Source organism: Seriola aureovittata, chromosome 1, assembly GCF_021018895.1.
Source record: "Seriola aureovittata isolate HTS-2021-v1 ecotype China chromosome 1, ASM2101889v1, whole genome shotgun sequence".
Classification (NCBI taxonomy): domain Eukaryota; kingdom Metazoa; phylum Chordata; class Actinopteri; order Carangiformes; family Carangidae; genus Seriola; species Seriola aureovittata.
Window position 1 is genome coordinate 16,529,089 of NC_079364.1, and position 23,008 is coordinate 16,552,096.

At 38.1% G+C, this 23,008-nt stretch overlaps 1 protein-coding gene across 1 annotated transcript; it reads right to left on the reverse strand.

Annotated features, from left to right (window-relative positions):
- Positions 1-1,943: 1,943 nt before the first annotated feature.
- Positions 1,944-23,002, reverse strand: ap1g1 (adaptor related protein complex 1 subunit gamma 1). The gene is made up of 23 exons (XM_056384002.1): positions 22,877-23,002; positions 17,150-17,353; positions 16,903-17,027; positions 16,460-16,601; positions 16,183-16,279; positions 14,459-14,535; positions 12,526-12,621; positions 12,042-12,122; positions 11,864-11,962; positions 11,720-11,775; positions 11,508-11,621; positions 11,258-11,398; positions 10,693-10,747; positions 10,358-10,480; positions 10,137-10,226; positions 9,881-10,005; positions 9,661-9,765; positions 9,387-9,528; positions 8,978-9,104; positions 8,314-8,424; positions 7,963-8,123; positions 6,859-6,957; positions 1,944-6,706 (listed from the first exon to the last, which is right to left on the reverse strand). The coding sequence occupies exons 2-23, from the start codon at positions 17,348-17,350 to the stop codon at positions 6,605-6,607; spliced, it is 2,469 nt and encodes an 822-aa protein (XP_056239977.1). The 5' UTR covers positions 17,351-17,353; positions 22,877-23,002; the 3' UTR covers positions 1,944-6,604.
- Between the last annotated feature and the right edge of the window lie 6 nt (positions 23,003-23,008).

The following is a 23,008-nucleotide window of genomic DNA, read 5'->3' on the forward strand; positions in this document are numbered from 1 at the left end:
ACAGAAGTATGTAGCTTTAGCAAAATGGTTTACTACATTCAGCTGTCGGCTATCCTTGCAGTTAAATTACTTATTTAAAAAGACACAGAGCTAAGCTAAGTCTTTTTGCTAATCTTTGCTAATAGCATACATTAGCTAACTTTTAACTTAACTTAATGTTAGCCTGCTTTTTGCATTGTTTTACAGGCACACGTTTCACTGTACAATATCTACAAATACCAACGTGATTATAAACTTTGACATAACAGGTTAATTCATATCTGTAGCTTCATCTAAAACAGCTGACATGGTTATAGTCTTATTACTTATTAATTTTACTGGCACTCACAACTATTGACAACAGCCAAGCAGAAGATCTGTAGAAAGCATATAACTATGAAGGCTGGATTATTAACACAGTAAAGTGGGCAAGTGGGTCAAAAGGTCACTGTGCACCTTTAATATTTCAGCTGATATGATAACATGGTGTATATTTCCTAAATGAATTATCAACCACTAACTTGGGGAGGGAGGGTTTGGGAGAACGTAATGTAAATGTATGCAAAAATGGGGGAAAAAATGCTGTTATAAGATGTAGATTTTCTTCTTTTCTCTGTTGTATATCGTATTGAACTGAACATCTTTGCAGTTTTGAGTGTTGGTTGGGCAAAACAAGACATTTGAAAACATTTGAAACATCTTGAACTATAAAAAACTGGGATGAATATTTGTCACTATTTTCTGATACATTATTAACTTAACGATTGATGAAGAAAATAACCAACAGATAAACCGATAATGAAAATAATCATTAGATGTAGCCCTACTTCATAATCAGCTGCATCATTTGCAGATGAATGGTGATCAAAAGGCCCCAACAAAAGAAGGGGTCACAAAAAGTGAACTCCAAGCTACACACCAGCTCATACTTAACTTTAATTCTGAATTCCCAGCAAAGGAACACCACTGACATCTGACTTGTCACAGCAGGAAAAGTGCAGGTGTTATTAATCACATTAACGATGGCTTTGTTCTCTTCAAGTATTCAATCATGACAGTGAGCAGGCACATCCGGACCATGAAACTGAAGCAGCTAAATGGAATTCATTCATCATTCATTTTATTATTTGCACCTGTGCTTTTCGTATGATATGTCAAAATGTCTTCTGTGAAAAAAGCCAACTGACATTTTTTTAATCTTAAACCTCAGGTCTTCACAGGGACCCACTCCTACACGGTATATCACACTGTAAGGTGATAGCGGTTCCAATCCACAGGGGCCCTTCCTGCTCAATTTTTTTTCTACCTTGTTGTGACGCTAATGGACACTGATTAAAACAAGCTACATGGCTGCTAGATGTTCATTTAACATTTGTGAATTTATGTACCAACCCTAGCCCTAATAGTAATCTTAATTTAAAAAAATTACAGTTCAGTATAACTGATCATTATGGTGTACATTTACAGTGTACACATTTGTTCATTAAACACTATAGGGTAGAGTCTATCATGTAATAAAAAAATCAGTTGAACTAGGGGTGGGTATATGAGTTTATATTGCAATATCTCTGTATATCTCAATATAGTACATTTTATGTAAAATCAACTGAGAAACTTATGAATAAAACAGCTATTTTCTGGCTAATGCAGAAAACTTTTAATACTTGAAAAATCAGGGTAACGTCATCAGATTGATACAAAAATCATGCAGAAATCCATTGTGAACGCTGAGCATGTTGAATAATTTGCAACACTGTTGACAATGGTCTGTTAAACCTAAAAATGGTAAAGGGTAGAGCCACTTTGGTATGACTGGTGTAGCAAAATCTGTTAACAAATTTATATTGTCTCAAGGTATGTGTCCTCATTTTAGTCTTCACTAAAACAAGCCCAAAAAAGCCCAACACTCATTTTGAATAGATAGGATTATTACACCACACCCCCAAACCAAGAAAACAAACTACCATAGTTCAACTAGATTTTTATTTGACTTTTTATTCGCTTGATCATTTTCTCCAACCCAAAGACAAGAATACACAGCATAAATTGAAAATATCCCATTTAATAGTTTACAACTTCTCATCTTTAATCATCATTTCATACTTTCAGTCTGACATTCACACTCACCTTGAAGCCATGGAACTGGGGTTCAACATGTCAAATGTGACTGGAAAAAGTGAACCTCATGTCTCCACCCTCCCCCCAACAAATCAGATGCCATATTGTTTTTTGTTTTTTTTTCAGTCAGGACAGGCCTGGGGGTTACAAACAGATTTTGTTTTCCAAAATACAATGGATGTATTTTTTTGATTCAACAGGGAAAATGAACATGGTGGTAATTCAGATACTCTTCCAAGACTGAATTCACGCCAACTAATAAAAAACAAAAATCAATTTTCCAATTAATTCAAATGATGGATGTGCACTTTCAACACCCTCTTAAAAACATTAACAGTAATGTGAGCACTATCTGAACAACGTCCTTTTAAACATGTTAGTCCTGACCCATGAAGGTGGTGTGACAGATTTTATAATTTGAATTTTTCTTGCATTTCAAAAAGAATCTCAGGTCAAGAGTAGAAATGACATTATTTACACTGGTTTTCACATGCAGCTCAGAAGCTGAAAGTTGAAATTGCAGCCAAAAAATCATGTCCTATCTAGATAAAAGACATGTCACACACCATCTCTCAAGCATGATTATTTCTCTCTCTCACACACACTCACACACACTAATATATCTTCAAACGCTGATCACACCGCTGATGGGTACTTGTTTCCGTTTCTAATCTTCCTTTTAAGTTACACTGTCCAAAGCACTTATGTTGGATTCATTTCCTTTTGTACATTTAAAACTGCATGAATTACGGTATCATTGAAAGAACTGATCAGATGTGATTAACAAGGGTACACACTGGTTGAATAAGACAATACAAACAACACCAACAAAACATTCAGGAATAGATGTATGAAACTTCCTTTCCCATCCCGTCAGCCTTCCATTTTGCACAGCTCCCCCTTGTGGTTATTAGCTTGTAGCACAGGCTTGTCCCAGGTTTGTTAGGGGATGGTGAAACAGCGCTCCATAAAAGACAAAATCAGAAAGACCCCAACAGAGAAAGAATTGATCCATTGCCTTCCTCCCTCATCCTACCTAATTAGTGAGGGCTCAGTTTAATCTAACACGTGTTGCAGCCCCACAATTCATATCAGAGACTACAAAGTGAAGCTGAAAGGTGTGCCATGCAGAGGCAAATAACATCAGTGATAAGGGACAAAAGTAAAGAAAGGAAGCCAAGAAAGCCCCGTGCTGTTCAGACCCAGGGAAGGACACTGCTGCTCCAACATACACATCTGAAACCACTTCAGACACAAAAAACTTGTATCTGCTCTTGTCCAGATAAATCTGTATTCCAATTTAAACCTACTGGTCATAGGGGGATAAAATAAATCACAGTGAGGTTAAAAACCTTCTTGTGTGGCACTAGAAGTGGCCTTGCTTGGTTGAGACATGATGCTTTTTGGAAGGTGCTACATGGCAGACAAAAAGGTAACCTCGCCACAAATGAGAGCAAACACGCCAAGACCAAGGGGCATCATTTCACAAATCAATTTGTAGGTACAAGGTTTAGTTGATGTGAATTGTCAAGAGTGCAGAACACTAAACCACACATAAAGGCTGAAGGGAAAAGTTACAGCTCCTCTTCAAACGAGGGCACGTATATATGAGATGTTTGAGGGCCAGGGAAGCAGATGAAGTAAGGTGCCACTTCTGCCACTGTGCAGCACTGTGCTTAGGTTTCTCAGTAGTACAGTACATTTTTCAGACAGCATCTATTAAGACAGATTCTACCCTTTTCCCAACATCCAAAGGAACCCCAACAAGTAGCCTACTGACTCACCAACTACCTTCATAAAAGAAGTAAAGATGACACATCTGATCATGAAGTATGAAGAGTAGTAAATCAAATGCAGCTCAATTGCATCCTTTTAAGATTCTGTTTTGTACATATATGCATACAATTATACTTCCTAGCTAATCATTTAAGTCTTCATGTGGGTTTTATTTAATCTGATCAGCTTTTGTTTGTTTTACAACTATATACAATGTACAGGCAGCAGATCATATATCTTTTACAATGAATGAGTGATGATACAGGGAAGTCTTAATAGACTGATGTTGACTAGATCTATTTAGACAATATACATTGTGAATAATTGGAATTTTTAGAAAATGGTATCTAAAAAAAGGATGAAAGATAGTACAAGAGACAAAATTGTAAAAGCCCTCAATATGTACAGAAAAAAAAGCCAATATAGCATTTGTCAACAACAGAAAAAAGTTAAACTGAAATAATTTTCTCCATATACACATATCATAGCTCAAAAATATTTCCAAAGCTAATAGTCTCTCTGATTTGGTCACAGAAGTTAGAAGATAGTGAAGCATAGTGAAAACAAGTATACAGCCTGATTGAACATCTGAGGATCTCAACACAGCATTGTAGGGCTGCTAAGCTTGTTAAGTAATGAGATGTACAAACTACCATTAGTTTCTCTCATGCAGATGCTCCCCTTGATTGCAATTCATGACTAAACAAAGCTGTCAATCTACTGCCACTGAAAGTTAACAGAAAGAGAGAACATTGTGAGGTATTAAGGTTACTGTCCCCAACAGCATGGTCAGAATTCTGATTTGGAGAAGACCAGAGCCAAGAAATCAAACTAACAGTCACCACAGAACAACCTGTCCCAGTACCTCACCAAGTGATCCAAACTCACACTTCAATGTTTGTTGACGGGAGGGAAATCTTATTGACATTTCACTTCAGTAGAACATTTATACTTTTTAAAAACACTTTAAACCGTGATGCCAGCTTATGAAAAGATTACATCTATTAGCTGCCATATTCTTTGAGATTTGCTTTGTTTTTAGGACACATCATTATTGAGATCCAACAGGCATTTTTAAATGGACAGTCTGCCATACAGCATAGGGGAGAAAAAAAACTATCAGAATTGTGTAGCTATAATTTAACTTTTTGTCAAAACTAAGACAAAAAGACATCCAGGTAGGTCAGTATTAGTGGGTGACTATATGAGATACACAATTGAAAAGTAAAGTAAAACTTACTGAATGAAGTGATATACCAATTCAAATCCATCAGGACCGTTTCTCTCAGATTGAAAACACAATCAGCACACAAGCAGACTTACAAACAAAGCTCATACAGAACTCAATAGTTCAGGGGCTTTTATCTAGCTAAGTCAGAAAGGCACATCACTTTGATATCAGGCATAAATAATTAAGTCAAATTACTGCAGAAATAAAACATAGTTTCACAAAAATAGTGCCAATAAGATGAGTGTCCCCATCAAAGAAGACAGCCATGAAAAAGAAGACTTGAGGGAAAAAAAGCATTCAGTGCATGTAACTACATTCATAACAAGCTTCATTTACATGTATGTGCATGGTGACTAAGTTCAACCAGGTTAAACAAATCTGAAATGTATCTAAATTGCAAGCTAGACTGTGAGGACACAGATGCAGGAAAGGTTTAAACATAGATCCCCAACACAAATGCAATCAACTTGTCTTCAGATAAATTTCAGGCTTGGATTATATCCATCCTAATGAATGAACATCCTCAAGCTATGCAAAGCAATTAACCGTTGAATTTAATATACACATCTAAAACTAAAGCTACAGATGAGATGATTTTAGGAGAGCTGTGTGAGAAAGTCTGAGCACGATCTCTGTAACTATCCACAGGTGATCAAACTGGGCATCTTGGATCTGTTCATGCTCTTATCACTGTGACAAAACAAATGTAGACTATTTCCTATAGAAACATAGGATAAAGAGATCTACTACCAGAACCAGAAAATCCCCTCCGAGCTTGAGTCAAGGTGTGATTGTGATCCTAACAATGCTCAAACATGCTTTAAGCAAATTAATGTAATTCAAAATGAATACAACTCTCTTACAAGTTATATCACTCAAGATATGGAGGGTCAAAAAAAGGGGTTATCCAAGAAGTCTATGACTGCACTAAATAGACCTTTCAAAGCTTTTTCTGCTGCCGTCATAGGACTGAAGGTTCATATAAAAAGTCTGAATGCAAAGCCAATCATGAATATTGATGGAGCAAAATGTTTCAACTGTATTTTTAATTAATTATAAATTAAAAGTAAAACTATGGTTACTGCAGTGCTCAGAGTGGGCAATTCTTTTTCTCTACAGTGATTTGAGTGGTAAAGTGTACCACAGTAAATGGTGTGCATATGTGCTTTTGTGGGTGGTAATGGTGCTGGGTGGAGGGTGTATGTGGAAAACAGTACTACTAAGCAAAGAGATCATGGAAACCAATTAAGAAAGAAAAGAGAAAGTTCATTGATTGATATGTTTTCCCAATTATTCTGGTGTTGTCAATAGTCAATAGGGTCTTCGTAACATCTGTATTTTTGTCCTGTGTTAGATGCTCTGCTGCTTCCCATGCAACTCGAGGGCAGCGGTCTGCAGTGACGTCACAGGGGGATCCGTTGGAAGAAAGGAGGGAGGTGAAAGGAAAATCGTTTTCATAGTTCCCTTGGTGGGGCATTTAAGAGCAACAGAAGCAGCTCATCACTGCCAGGACTGAGGGGGGAAGTTATTAACCTCAGCCAGGTCTTGCACAGGTGAACCTTTGTGGGTGTACGTCAGCTTGATCCTCATTCGTAGCTGTTGCTGAAATTTTATGAGGATGATTGTTTTTATAAAGGAACATAAAGAGGAACATCTTGTAAATCATTTAAGGTTGCACAGGTCTTTTTGTCCTTTGTGCTTCAAACGACAAAAAAACAAACAAATCAAAGACAATTTGTGAAAGAAAAACTCACCTTCTGAGGGTTGAGGACTCTGATGACCTGTGTGACAGTTCCCTGGTTGAGTGCTGGGACAACATTACTGCTAGGGGAGAGGAGCTGCAGCTGGAATGTCTGAAAACAGAGAATGGACAGTATTAATGATACCAGTGGAGAAATGGGGTTGTTACAGCAATATAAAACAGAGATGCTCTTATTGATTGGTTACTGACCACAGATATTCAGTTCAAATTACTCTATTGCACTTCTCAAGTTTATTGATCAGATAAGGTGTATTGTAAGAGAGGTGATAGGGCCAAATAAACAACACTCAAACAATGATTTTGTTGCCTAATCCATCATGGCAGCCACAAATTGTTTATAGCCCATCTTTCTGTCTAATCAAACACAGACTCAGAATGGCATCAATGCTGTCAGGTAAGCCATATTGTTTGGGCTGCCTGGTAAATACTGAAGGCCTATAATGGCTTAGTCAACCAAGATATTCTAAGAAAGTTTCTTTAAATAGATGTTTAAATCGTTTTTTTTATGTTTCATAGTTTCCTGTGTTTTGTTGTACACTTAATGTATATTATTCTTGTAAGGCCAAGGAGACTTGGTAGTATTAACAACATTTCTCAATAAAATCACCCATTACTTTTAAAATATATAACTATGGAGAAATAATAATAATTTGAGTAGCTGAGTCTAAATTTGAAAACACAGTTGACCAAATGAGGTGGCTTTTACAGAATCTCTGATAACAGGAGATTTCTGTAAAAACAGGAAAAGAAAAAGGAAATTAAATAACTGAATAACTTAACTAGTTAAAACTACTGTGGATAACAGAAAATAGCACACCAAAGACACTACTAGTGCATTAATGGTTGATTTCCACTAGTACCGACTAGCTTACAGATAAGCAGTGCTGTCAGACGAATGTTTATAACAGTCATGTAGTTTCTGCCTCCATTATCTACACATTCGTGGCATTGTATGTTATTAAATCTGCCGCGTAAAACCAGTGGAAAACTGTAAGCCATTCACATTGTAAAACTACATCAGTAATGAACACTATTGTGCAATACAATGTGTTGCAATTAAGCAACTGAAAATCAGTATCCAACTGTGCCTGCTTACCTTTGGTACTGCAGCCTGAAAAACAAAGTCTGTCATATCTGCCTCTGTTGAGTTGGAAGCATGGATGGTGATGACCGCAATGTTTGGATTGGGGTTAGCTCTCTCAAATGTGAATTCTATTTTCAGACCATTCTTGTTGTATGCCGTCATAGGAGGGATACCTTTATAGAGATTTCAGAGGAGCATACCATCAACAGATTTAGACATATGGTTATTAGCATTTAATTCAATGCATCATTATTATCCAAGAAAATAAAAATAAAATGACTGTGTGCCCTAATACATTAGACTACTACCACAAGCTACTGTTTATTTGGCAGCAGATGGGCAAGGAGAGCAACAGACTCTCACCTGCAGCTGAAATGTCATTAAACAAGGGCTGTGAGGAGAGGCCATCCAAGAGGAAAGAAGGTTGGGAAGTGGGCACGGAGGGAGCAGGAGCAGGAGCAGGGGCTGGACCTCCTGGGAAGGGGAAAGCAACACACCGGGATTTAAAAAGACATGGATATACTACTAAAAAATATACAATTTCCATGCGTCTCCTCTCATGAAAGAAAAGTTGATTTATTATTTACAAGGAAGTTGGAGTGACATTGCAGCATTCCTGACAAACTGTGTTGTTGATGTCAGCATTCACGCAAAGTCCAAACACACATTTGTACCACACTTTGTACAATGCTATGAGTTTAACAGAACAGTCACCTTTAACCACATTAAAAATGGGCACTACAGTTCATCTGTTACTTAAGATTCAACATGATGAACAATGTGGAGCTACTTAAAAAGCTTTAAAGTAGTACTTTACTTTGATCATGTTCAAGCAGAAGATAAAGTAATCCAATAGTTATGTGTGTTCACTTTTTTTTTTTTTTTTTAATGCCAAAACCAGCAATTTCAGTTTAAAAGCAGATACAGGTTGGAGAGCACATTCACACTGGCAGCAAACAACTGTTTATACCAGGTCCTTGCTTTACTCTGAATGGGGTAATAGAGCACTTTAAACAGAGTATCCTACCACTTAGCGAGAGGTCACCCAGCAGATCAAGCAGCTCTCCTCCAGCTGAAGCGGGCTTGGTGGGCATTGTGGTCTGGATTACTGGCACCACATCATTACCACCCAGCAAGTCTAATAAATCATTAGCCTGGGGGACAAGGAAAACATGGATACATGATAAAATACCACAGCATATCTATGTGTACACCGTATTAATTAATCATAACACTATAAACATTAAAATAGTAAATAATATTAGTAAGTAGTAAATAAGAATTATTAATTATCACTATACTTAAATTCAACCATCCATTTTCTGACACTTATCCAGAGTTATGTCTCAACCTTTAAAAATAATTCTATACCATAACAAACTATTTAATCTAGTCAACTTTTTTTTTTATAATAAAATGATTAAAACTGTCCTTACCTGGTTGGCTGGCTGGGTGACAGGTGGTGGATGTTTTGCTTCCACAGCAGAGGGCTCTGTCTCCCCATTAGTCTGTACAATCTCTGTGGGGCCATTTGTAGCGGTTTTCTCCATAATGGGCATTCGCTCGAGGAGAGCTGGCCTATTGTCAAGAAACAAGCAAGGAATAAGGAGAGAGAGAAAACATGGAGCAAATTCAACCATTGATGAGGATCTGGTTGTGATAGTAATCTCTGGTAAAAAAAAAAAGTTTAAAAAAGTAATGCAGTTTCACCTCATGTGGTCGTATTTCTTGAAAAGCGCATTGTACTCCACAGCTCTCTGCTGAAGCTCCACATCAATGCTACTGCCATATATCGAAACCACCTTCTTGATTCGGCTGAAACAAAGTAAAAGGGGAGACGTTGATTATAGCTAATGAACTTTATCACCTTGGCACACAAATGTTTGCAACACTTCAAAATAAAGAATAGGTGTAAAAGGCCATTACTCACTTAACACTGCTGAAACGAGTAGACAGCTTCATGATGGCAGTAAGTGCATAACCCCGGGTCACAGGTGTGGACAGGTTGGACACCAGGAGGCCTTCCAGCACATCCAGAACTTCATCCTCAGTCACCTTAATTCAAAAGGAAGAGAAGAAAAACACAACATCTTATGATATAGTGTTCCTCTCAGGTTTGAGGTTTGTTTTCAATTCGTGTTTGTGTGTATATGTGTGGTATTTGGCTGGGATTCTTCCAGGTGTACCTGGATGGGCTCCTCTTCCTCACACTGTCCGGATACTAGCAGGTCCCCGTACTCTCCTATGCACCAGGACGCCACCTGCACTAGAGGTTGCTACAGAGCACAGGGAAACAAGTCAGACTCTGATGCACCCAGCGCCTTACATAATCAAATCTATGACTGTAGGCTTCAAACATGGGAGATGTCCCAAATCTAATCATGACCCAAACCAGAACTGCTCTGACCTGTGAGATGTCATCCAGCAGTGCTTTGTAGAGTCTCTGTACTGTGTAGGCATGCATCTCCACACTGTTGGTGATGAGCTGGATGAGGTTGGGAACAGAATCGTCTCGCACATAGCTCCCTGCCTGTAAGGATGACCAGAGATGCCAAGGGGAAATGCAAATTAATCTTAAATATAAATTTATAGATTTGCAGTAAAAAGGAAAGCAATATTGGCTAAGGAGGTCTCTTACCAGATTCAGTGAGACCATTTGTCACAGGTAATAGTTGAATTATTATTATTATTATTATTATTAATAATAATAATCAAATCCAAATTCAAATGTAATGTACGTACTGTTGTCAGGACTCTCATTATGGTGTCTATGTGCCATCTTTTCGAAGGGGCATACCTGTAGCATAAAGAATACTTTGATTAGTCCCAGAAAAATGATTGAAGAATAATCATCAACATGTTATCTTAACTCTATACAGCCAGGAGACAAATGCTGTCAGAATATAAATGGTATCAACATAGTCTGTCAGACGATGGATCACTCATTTTATCATCATACAGCATTTCAGCATAAGCCATTCCCTGTCCACTGTGATAGCACAAACAAATTTCATATATCAGCATACGTTTTATGTTGTATTCTGTAAAGCAGCAACAGGTGGATTTCATTCCCTCTTCACAGACTGACATTTAGTCTACATGTACCTAATTCATGGTACAGTTACTTCTAACAGGTTCTATCAACCTAGACTTCTGTGCTTGAAGTACCAAGAAGGAAAATGAAAGGCTTAAAATCTCTTTTACAACCTTGCCCATGACAAGGTCACACAGGATACGCTATCACAATCCTACAAAGTAGTTGAGTGCAGTTACAATATGTAGTGATGTCTGTGTGCCAGTGCCATACTTCTCTGCAGCTAAAAAGACCCCTGATGCACAGTCTGCTTTGAATTCTGGGTCACAGGAGTCCAGGAAGTAGAGCAGCTCTTTCATCATGCCTCGAATGTTGTTGCCGTTCACCAGGGCGAAGCTCAGTTCCATTGCACGTCTAGACAGCAATGAAAAAATAGACCAAGGTCAGAAACAGCATGGCTGAATAATAAGAAATGTAAAATTCTAATTAGAGGGATGTGTGCAGTGTAAACATTGTGAGTCACCTCTTGATGGACACATCCAAGTCTTTTAAACAATCCACAATGGTGCTCCGATGCCTCTGCACTGCATTGTGGTCTGTCTGTACCGTCTTTAGTAGGGATGTCAATGCCACGTATCTGGAATAATGAGTATGATTAGAAATGTCAACAGGAATTCATAACATTTTGGATGTCTCAATCGCTGCAAGGTCAAATACGGTAAGTGAATTAATTACCTTATATTTTTGTCATTGTTAAGAAGGAAGCGACCTAGTATGTTAATGGCCAAGACCTGAAAAGAGAAAGAAAAAATCATTTAAGCAGGAAAAAAATATTTTAAAATGCTCTTACCAAGTTTTCCTTAAATTAAATCAACTCACCCTCAGTCCACTTTCAGACTTGATGTCCATTATTGTCAGTACAGTCTCATACAGGATTGCATTGCCTACATTTTTACTTGTCTCTGTGTTTGTTGCAACCTGCAAGTATACACACATGTCAGAATAACAATAACCCATAAGTTTGAAGTGAAAGCAATGACTAAGTATAATTTCTAACCTGTGCAAGAATGTCATTCATTGCTTCACTGGAGTCATCATCACTCTTGCCTAAAATTCGCAGTAGTCTCAATATCCGCACCTAAAAAAAGAAAGAAAAAGTCCAAATTGTCAAATTCTGGGCTCTCTTGCTCCAGTTCTTGTTTGCTGCTGATCTGCTGTCATTTGCTTTTTTCCCCACTGGCACAACATACAGTACATGTAGCCTGCTTTAGCTGTAGTTGTGCCAACTCATGCTTCAATTGTTTTTGAATCTTATCTCACTGTCAAAACTTTATTGACACAAACATCAGAACATTTTCAGCTTTTTTTTTTAATGACACAACAACTTTAAATATTTATCTCCTAATGCAATATAGTTAATGGGTTCATTCGATCATCAGTAGTTCTGATTGCTCATGGTATGGTATGGCACAAGCATCGGGCCAAATAGAAACCTGCACTTGAAGTACAGAGCATCTGCATCAAGAAAGAGGGAGATTTACCTGCAGGAAAGGGTCGCTTATGCCTGACACATCATGCTCAGGAGAGTATCCAGACATGATTAGGTTCTTCAGGATTCTCACCAACTGTGGAACCAGCTACAAAAAGATCAACAACAGAGGACAAAAGAAGAAGTGTCACAATATTTGTGTGGATCTCAAAAATTGTCCACTTTTCATCATCAAAATTTGTAAAACATGGTTCTTCATTAACTTTTAAAGCTATTAATTTCTCATTTACGGTGGCAGCCAGCCAAACTCATCAAGAGCAAAGAGGTTGGGATTTTTGTTTATTGCAGTGGAGTAATAGTGCTGTAGAGTAACTAAGGTGATTTAATAGTCAAATTTTTGAGGCTGTAAAATCAAACCCTTGATCGTGGAAGATTATCACAGAACATTTGGCTTTGAGAGAAAGTAAAATCTGCATACGCACTTCTGTTACTTCTGAACATGGATAAATAAACTGATGCGTATTTAAGACTATAATTCGATTCAGTGCCAACTAAATATTAATTATATTAAGATAGGAATTTCTCATCTCAATAATTTTCTAATCTGTGCCATTTAGATCTCTCAGTGCCTCCAAAACAGGTTATCAAATGTAACCATAAAAGAACACTCCAATATTTTGGTGAACAGCTTGCTGTCTTTTTAAATTAGAAGATTGGGTATCGTTTTCATCGCTTTGCACCCAGTACAGAGATAGATAGGCCTAGGATGTGTTCCTAAATACCACAAAGACTGGCAGCAATGAAACCGCTTGCCCAGTTCTTAGAAATTCTTAGATGTTAGATTGGAGTTGTCAGAAGGCCTATTTTTTCACTTGTAGCTTTGTGTTGGCCAGCTTTCAGTCTCTTGGCTGCGCCAGACTGGACACCTTTCAGACCAGATCACTATGCAGAATATGCAGAGATGAAATTGATATAAATCTTCTACTCTGCTGTGGGTATGAGGACAAACAAGCAACCCAAAATGCCAGAGATTTAAAAAGAAAATAATAAATCTAAACCTTTTAACTCCTCTGTCTTAACATGACACCCTAATACTACATTTGCCAAACCTTTAACTCTTGCTCAAGACAGAAAAACACCTCTCCACAATTATACAGACCTATGACAGTTACTGACATAAAACATAAGCTACCCTCTTACAGTGACACAGACACAGTGAAAATCATTTGTTCTTGGTGACAACGCCTGTGGCAATCATGTGAAAACACACCCACCCAACTGCTTGTAAATAGACAGTTATCAAATGAGTTGCATATTAGGCTAATAATGACACTCAAAACAATAGTGAAAAATGTATCTGACAAATGGACCAAAAACTCATTTATAATATTCAAAACACTGACATAGTAATGATCACTGTGCAAGTTAAAGAAATCAAAATTATAAATTAAACACAACATGACATTACTCAACACAAATTTGGTTACGACTGAGGTGACTGTGAGAAGTGATTACTATTTACAGCATGCACCAGCTATGAGATCAGAATGTACTCTTACCTTCTCATTCTAACACAATGCAGGAATTGTAACAAAGACAAATGACAGAAAAAATATGAGGTAGATGTTAGGGAGGGGAAACTGGAAATCATTCACTTTCAGAGAGCTCAAAATAATGTTTAGATCATGGACATGAGGAGTGGTGCTTCTGGCACAGTTTTGATACACCTAGAGAAGGAGAGGTAGAGCAGCAGTTGAAATACATGAGGAAAAGACAGTGGTAGGAGATAAAAGATTGAGACATACTTTGAATGTAGAGGAAACCTGTAGCGCAATCCAAACCTTAAAAAGCTTAACATGTTTGACTAACTTAGCTTTATCAAAAAGAAATGTGTACGCAAAAGGAGAATGAAATGTGATATGAGCTTAAGACAAATGTATAAGTAATTCATTCATGGTCAGTTGGAGAAGAAGATCTCTTTGTACCTTTCTGAAGTGGGCCAGCATGTCAGGACTTCTTTCACACATTTCAGTGAGGAGGACAACTGATGTATGGAGAACACCTGGGAAAATATACGAAGTAAAAGTTTTTCATTTTTAATGAATATGTTGAGAAGAGGTTGTCTAGTTTTGATATCTACATCACTCATTTGTTACAAGGAAATTCAGACCTGTGTTAAAAAAACAAAAAACACAAGGGGCTGAGTTGGCGGGTACCATTGTTATAGGTGCTGATGATACGATGAAAACTAGAGACCATGTTGCAACAAGATCACACAAGGCGTGACGCCCTTACTACATTATTACATGTGTACTCACACACACACAAACACACAAAGTGAAAACAATACCAGCCCCATTGTCAAGGCTGGTAAGGAGGGTCAGTCTGAATAATACATCAATGAGCTTGAACGCTTGTCATAGTTGAAGTACTGCACAGAGATTTTACAACTATAAAAAGTTATCATGGTGACAATTATTGTATCATCTGCATCTATGTTTTTGATTTTAGCAGCAGAAATTCTTGTTCACATTATGAAGTAATCTAGCAAGAATATGCACTTGTACCCGTTTGATTGGTCAACACAGTACATTGTGGGATGATGTGATGCGTTGCATCAGCAGTTGAGCCAGGTTCAACTGCCAAGAACCCTACACCAACTCTGTGCCAATGCAGCAGTCTTATTGAAATGAATGAACGTTCTGTGTTACTGCCATTAGAACACAGACTTGTTCACAAAAATATTTCATCTTTGTGGGAGGGCTTTCATAACATCTACGTACTATATATGCCAAATGACAGACACAGTAAATATCTGGCATGTTGTTATTAAAACAAGATTTACATACATTACCAGACATTTATGAATATGTAGGCTTTACTCTGGTAGTTCTTTGTAAAGGTATGCGGGCTGACAAACCACACAGAAGGCCATGTCCGATGTCAAAAAATATTTTGTACTAGCATACAGATGATTAACAATAGAGGACATCGGGTGACAGCATCATAAATCTGTACAGGCTAATCATTTCCTGGGGTCCTGATCTGAATGTTACAAGGTTGAAAACTCATGATCCTAGGGACAGTTGGGGAAAGTAATGGTGGGTGAGTTCTGAAGCCACATAAATAATAATAAAGCCACATAATAATATAACTGTCATATTTTAAAAACTCACTAAGTGGCATTTTGACTTTACATTTTCAAAGTACTCAATAATGTAGTTTATTTTTACAAGTAAAAGAACTTGTTCATCACTGAGCAAGTTTGGTCTTTGGATAAAAGTGAATTTCCAGTTATCTGAGCAATTTCTGACAATGCTTAATGCATAATTGTATATATTATGGCCATGTCACACCATTTTCTATTTATACATGATCTAGAAAAATAGCTATATATTTTCAAGCTGTCTTATCTGAAGCAATCACTACTGAACTGCCACACAATGTCAAAGAAGATAAAGTTATTTCAGCACTGTTATAAGAAAAACTCTTCTTGTAGCATATCTCCCTTATGTGGGGGGGACACAAGCCTTGGGGTTTATGACAGACTCATTAATTCCACTCTCCTCTGCAAAGGACATGAGCTGTCCAGCTGTTGTGAGAAAAGCACTGTGAGTGTCAGGAAATAGGACAGAGTCTGCATTTGTGTAGGACAAGCATATTTCCCCAGGAGCCAGAACCTCCATCCTGACAAACCATTTACACTTACCATGATTCTTCTCGCTCAGCAGGTTTTTTGTGGCTGGAAGGAACATTTCCATGAGTTCGGGAACCTTCCTGATGACATGAACTGCACACAATGCCGCCTGTCAACAAATATTTACACATAAGACAATTAATGAAGAAACAGTCCAACCTTTAACACAATATTTCACCTCACAGTAAAATGCAACTGCATACATGCCTACATTTTCATTCATGAATCGTCCAACATAGATTTTAGATCCTTCAAGTATTCATATAGACATGACAACAATGAGGCTTACTTTTTTCCTCAAGTAGGAGTTAGATGTTTTGAGCAGTTTCTCTACCTCCCCTGCCAGGTCACGACACATTTCTGAGGAACCCATGCAGCCCAAAGTGCACAAAGCCAGGCCCTGCACGTATTGTGTGCTGTGATTCAAGTCACTGGTGTGAGAGAAGAGAGTTGAATAAGCCACGGAAACGGAAACAGACAAGAATATATACAAGAAACAAGTTTGAAGGCTACAATATACAGGGATAGGAATGCAAGGTAGAAAGCAAGCATAACAGTTATTGTAAACAAGAACTAAAGGTTATGACAAAGTTTCAGCAGCAGGCAAAGTAGGTTTTGGGGTTGTACCCTAATTGCCATCAAGAACAAATCACTGTGCCTGTCAATTGCAAACAAGCAACATCTTAAAAGCGGTATATTAAATGTATTACATGAGATCTTGCCTCCACTTACTTCTTAATGCAATTTGTCATTAGTAGGTGGACGTCCTGCCTCTCATCCAACAGCAGCATAGCTCCCAAATAACCTATCCGTTTGTCAGTGAACTTCTGGGACGCAATCAACTTCAGACACTCCAGCTGGAAAACAATTCATAATGTCACAAAACCATCCAGGGTAGGAGCGTTGTTACAATAAATCTAAGAAGCTTTTCCGAGACATTTTGCCCTCCAAGTCATCCTCCCACCATCATCAAACATACCTGCCCAAAGTGTGCTGGGTAGCCCAGCATGTGCATATAAAGTAGCTTTGCCACATTTCTGCAACGGTATGTATTGTCTTCCTCTCTAAAGGACGAGCGGATAGCAGCACACTCTTTCTGGATCATCTCACGCTCCTCTGCCTGGGTCCGTGCTGTCCGGATAGTCCGGATCAGCTCCCGCAGTCTGATCGGAGCTGGCATTCTCTGGAAAACATGAAGAAAAGAAACAGGTTGGCATGTATAGCTACAGGGTTGGAACGAGACTAGACCACATCAAAGCAGAAAAGCTATACTTTTAATGAAAATTGATAGATAGACGGAAATGACATGAGTTGAAGCTGTCCTATCTGGTTGATGTAATTCTCTAAAATAAGAAAATCATTTCTCATTGAAGATGAACAAACTCTTTAACTGAGCATGACAAGGTGTTCATTTGTGTGAAATGAAACATTTGAGTTGAGCAGCTGAGATTCACCAACAACAATCTAATATGAGTATCTTGGGGGAAAAAACAAAAAGAAGTGATATAAAACACTGCAAAAAAACATCAAAACTGAATTTAAAAAGAACAGCAGATGAAGACAACTGCAAGAACTATGAAAGCAAGCCGATTCCATTTTTTTAAATAAGCAAGACAGCATCTGTCAGGTTGTTAGAGCAAATTTGAGGAGATTCAAACTGAAAGGTTATGTTCTCACTAAATAAATGTAGTTGACACAAAAACAATTATTTGAGAAAAATATATTCCAATATATAATAATAATTCCATTTGTTTAGGCAGGCTGTGAATATTACCTTTGAATTGTAAAAAAAGAAAAAGAAAAAAAAGGAAGAAAAATGTATGTTACTAATGTTGGCCCCTCTACATAGAAAGTGGTACATTTTGTCTCCCATGTCATGGAAGCCCTTTATCTGACAACAAGAGGTACATAATTATGCTGCTTCAGCAACAGAAACAATGGTAATTACTTGTCGAGCAAATCCATTTTACACGTATGTACCCAGTCCTGAAATGGATTTGGACAGAGCAAAGACCTTAAAAAAATCGAATCGTAGGACGAGTAAACTAGTGGATGACATTGCTGATATACAACTTTTCTTGTGAATAATGTAATTCTTGAAAATGTGAGCCTACACTGATAAGTACTTGAAGTCTAGTGTACTAAAAGCATGTCTATAACCTTAACTGACAAGCCATCCAAAGATGGTTAGAAGTCATATTCTGTCTGCTGTTTTATTATCCAAGTAAGGTAGAGGATTCCATTCCCCCTAGACATGTACTACACCCTTGCTACCTTAATAACGTATGTATTGCTGTCATGCTAAGCATCAGTGGAAAAACTTGGGATGTTAGATGCGTTGCGGGCGAGATTTTTTTTTCCCCCTATGATTTTCAGTGGTATTACCAGGTGATGCTATATGAAGTGTAACACCAAAAACAGATGTCTTGTGGCTCTGTTAAACTGTTACACATAACAAGTGTGTTATTAGCATTTGTCCAGTAATGTTACTGCCTCTGTTCTCGCTAAACCCCTGCCATTACTAGGTCTTGAGCTGGCTAATTGCCACAGCACCTTACACGGAAAATCAACTCCAGCTCCTGTTCCCACATGACAATCTCCGAACATTGCCTGAGCATTAAGGTGACTGAAGAACGAGCTTTAAATTAACTTAACATCAACTTTAAATCTGTTTGACATACCTGGTTGCTCCTGATTCCTCTTTTTAAACCTGTATACTGTGGAGGTTGCAGTATTTTTACCTGAAGGCCCAATGGAAAAACTTTTTTTTCTTGTCATTAACTACTGCTGACAGGATCAAATGAAATTCTTTGAAACTATGCCAGTCTACTCGGGAAAATAAGGATCGAGATATAAAGAGAATGAAGACATCTTTTGTTGAATGAAGTGTTGGTTTGTAGAGAATCTAAGAATTCACTTGATCTTAAAGGAATGGCGAGGGTGGTCAGGCAAGGCCACACTTTAATAAAGCCAGAGATCTACTGTCTGTCTTAACACCATTGAAATTACCTGAGCTGAATGGACCTAGTGTTGGGCTCTTGCTGTGCTTATAATCAAAAGTGTACACATTAAAGAAAGTAAATCCAGCCTCTGCTGAGAGCTGATTAAATTACAGTTCCTCCTTCTTGCAGTTGCAGTATAACGACACATTCAACTACAATTAAAACACAACATATTTTTTATTATCCATAATTGCCATAACTTTTATTACTATTTCTGGGAAGTGAAAGTCTCTTTGGCTTAAAAAAAAAACAAACAAAACTTATAAAGAGGGGTTGCATACATCCTAGTTTGATTAGAAAGACTATAGGATGGGCGAGCTGCGAGCGTATTCAATAGTTGGGCAGCAATAGCATTAGGTTCAATAACCAAGGTCAGCTTCATTCAGCCTTACTACAAAGATGGAAAGGCAACTGTTCTGCTATATATATATATATGGCAGTTTAAGGTGGTAACCACACAGACGACATCAGTACAGCCCATATAGATGCGTCAGGAAAAACTACAAAGTAAACCTGAGGATATCTGACCCAAGATTTACAATGGCAAAAGCTGCAGGTCTGCAAAAAAGTTGGAAAAACACTAAATAAATTAAATTTAAAAAAAAAAGGAAAGCACAGATCTCATCTAAAATGTGCCATGACAAAATGCCCGCAGCAACCTGACTAACACTATGGGTCATTTACTCAAAACAAAACTAACAAAAAAACTCAATACAATATCATAAACACATCTTTGCTATATAGGTGTACTTTACATGTATTCTGAAATGTTGATAACAAGCTTTTCCTCTCATGAGATTTGGAGACTCAGTCTAGATTAGCCTTCAGAGCCTGACAACCAGCAACAAGCAAAAAGCATTCCACACCTCCCTTTTACCACAGGGAGCAGCCAACCTGTCGAGCCTGAGACGGCATACTAGAAACATCAGGAGATAAAACACAGTTAAAGGGGGTTTTACATTAGACTACTGTATGCCATGAGGATTGTGTGGTGAAGAATTCAAAGCACAGATGTAAGCTCCACTGCTACTGTCTTTGTCGGGTAAGAATTGCACAGTTAAACGAGATAAAAAAAGATCATCAGATGGCTGCAAGATGAAAAATATACAGAGCTACCACTGGGGAGAAGCATTCTCCCTTCTCAATTTGACAGGCTGTTGTAACCTTCCCTTTTTCTCTTCATTTTCTGTATGTGCTCAGCTATGTACACAGATGTTATAAATGAAACACCATCAAAGCAGACCACACTGTTCCTTCTTATTTCACCAACTCTAAGTGATCCGCTCTGCATAGCCACAAAGAATTGAAAAAACTGCATAAACACACAATGCTGAAGAACAAGCATGCAAGCAAACAACTATTATAGAAAACAGGTAGTGAGTCAGCTTTTATGTTATCCATCTATACCTTGCTTCGTTAATGCACATTCAAATGTTGAGTCCTGCACCTTAGTAGAGGATATAAAATGTATTTGATAGTCAAAATATGATGACCAGTGTTTCACATGTGTACATTTTTGGGTGGCCCACCCAATTAGAGTTTGGAGGTTTAATTGTTTTTAATTTTATAATTTCTTCTTTTCAAACATCTAGGTGGAGTACAGACAGATTGAAAAAAAACTGCCACATTGTTAACATTCATGTGTAAACATTAGTTAGCTCATGAATACAACACTGTTTGCAGTCACCCCACGTTCCTCCTCCAACCAGTGTCCACTACCACATATAAATTCTCAATCTGTTGAAGACACTGTTAAATGTATGAGAAATTTCTTGAAGAATGTGCTCAAACCCTGGTGGTCAGCAGAAACAGCAGAGAGCCATTACTGAGCTAAATTCTAACTATTTGGCTCTCATTTGAATTAATAGGTGAACCTGTAAGGGCTCTCCAGTTGCACAACAGGTCTCCAGTCGACAACTGATGGTGGCATCATGGAGGTCCTATTAAGAACTGGCTGTGTGCAAACAAAAGTTCATGCCCTTTGTGCTCATCTTTTTACCTCCAAGATACTGGCTCAGTTAACTTATACAAACAGTTATTTATTTGGCTTTGCTGGGCTGCAAACTAGCCAGCAGGCAAAGCTTGCAAAACAACCAATTCTACTACTAATGCTAACTCCTACAGTACTTTCTCCACCACCATTATGGGGCTTCTGCTGCTGTGAGGGTGTATGTTCAATATCAAATGTGCTACCAAGACAATTGCAATGCTCACTATATACTATGAATGGATCACTAGCAAAGTGTGGATATTTAAATGCAAAATGTCAAAAAGAAAACACTAAATGCTAACACCCACTGGAAATAAAGCTCTACTTGATGCACCTGCCATTATGCCACTAAGTTAGTCACAATGCCACTGTCAGCAGAGGTAAAGGTGAAGTGGTTTTAATTAAGGTCATAGCTGTATTGTTTCAAGCTTAACAGGTCATCATGTTATGATACTGAATTATTCAACACAGAAGGAGAACTCTGGATTCTGTTGAATCTTGGATGTCTTCAACATAGGTGAATGTTAGATAACTGTCACATTTCAAACAGTGAATAGTAGTGAGGTAGTTAATATTTCGGAAAGACAATGCATAAATCGTTCACATAAATAGGGATCTGACAAAGATGTACAGGAATCACCTACATTGCACGTCACTCACTTGCTTGCTTCCTACTTACAGCTGACTTCCTTAACGTTAATCTACTACATGTTCCACGAAAACGGGTGTTCTTCAGACGAGATATATGCATTATTAAAATGTGTGTATCTTTGCTACCTCTTGATTAAAATGTTCACAATATAACTTAGGAAACTAAAGCAAAAATGAATCAACGTCTTTAACACATGAAGCTATCTATCGTTGGCTTCAGGTGTATCCACATGCAACGTTGACTAACGACTGAAATGTTTACAATTTGTCAAATGTTAGGAAAGTCTGATGTCATTACGAGGCTTACAGCCAAACATCAAATGCTTAGTGTAACTTAGCTAACGCATATTACACCTAGCAAAAGTCAGCTAACGATGAGCTAACACTTGTACACACTCGTATTTTCAGAGAAAGGGCAACATATCAGGATGACACCTCAGCAGTACCGTCACCTTGGCTGACATTATTTAGTGAAATGAAAGTTTGAAAGTCAACAGCATTGGACAGTATTGTCGAACTGAAACCAGAGGCCATTACAGGCTGGGCATGACACCTGAATCTGATCGCCGATTGATCAGGACATGATGCAGTTCAGGCCTTCTTGAAGCATTTGGATTATCAAGCTAGCGAGTCCTCTGTGGCGTTAGCTTGCTACCTGGCCACTCGTTTGTTTCTGTAGTACCTAATCCGAATACTGTTTCAACTGATAAGAAAGTAGCACTTGCATTACCTTGCTAGAAAGATATAAAACATCAATTCAGCCTTGCGCGTTGTCACGATGATTATGACTTAGTGGGCGACCAAACAACATAAATGGCTATGGAGCTACACATCCCTAGCACAGCAGGTAGTTAGCCAGGCTACAGCTAAAAGGGTATGCTAATCATGCTAGCTAACTTAGCTGCTGACAGGCACAACCCCGGTGCACTGAAGGCTGCGACTTCCTATGCAGCGCCACAGTGAGAGTTGTCAACGTAGATACAACCAAACCACTGGTGATTACTCACACGTAAAGACATTTTCATACATTTCTGCCGACATATTATTCTTAAAAGATACTTACTAGCCGTAGTGATGCCAGAAAATGACTGGAATCGTCTCTATTAGCAATGGAGGGAGGAACACACTAGACATGCAAAATGGTGGCTACTCCAGCCTCAGCACATCTACCGCAGGCGGAGGGTTACACTGACAT

Bases quoted from the DNA above. Each gene is read 5' to 3' on its own strand.
- ap1g1 (XM_056384002.1), bottom strand. From the start codon at position 17,350: ATGCCAGCTCCGATCAGACTGCGGGAGCTGATCCGGACTATCCGGACA. The intron at 11,963-12,041 runs GTTAGAAATTAT...GTATACTTGCAG, and splicing joins TGAATGACATTCTTGCACAG to GTTGCAACAAACACAGAGAC. The intron at 10,227-10,357 runs GTCAGAGCAGTT...TGTGCTCTGTAG, and splicing joins TGCTGGATGACATCTCACAG to CAACCTCTAGTGCAGGTGGC.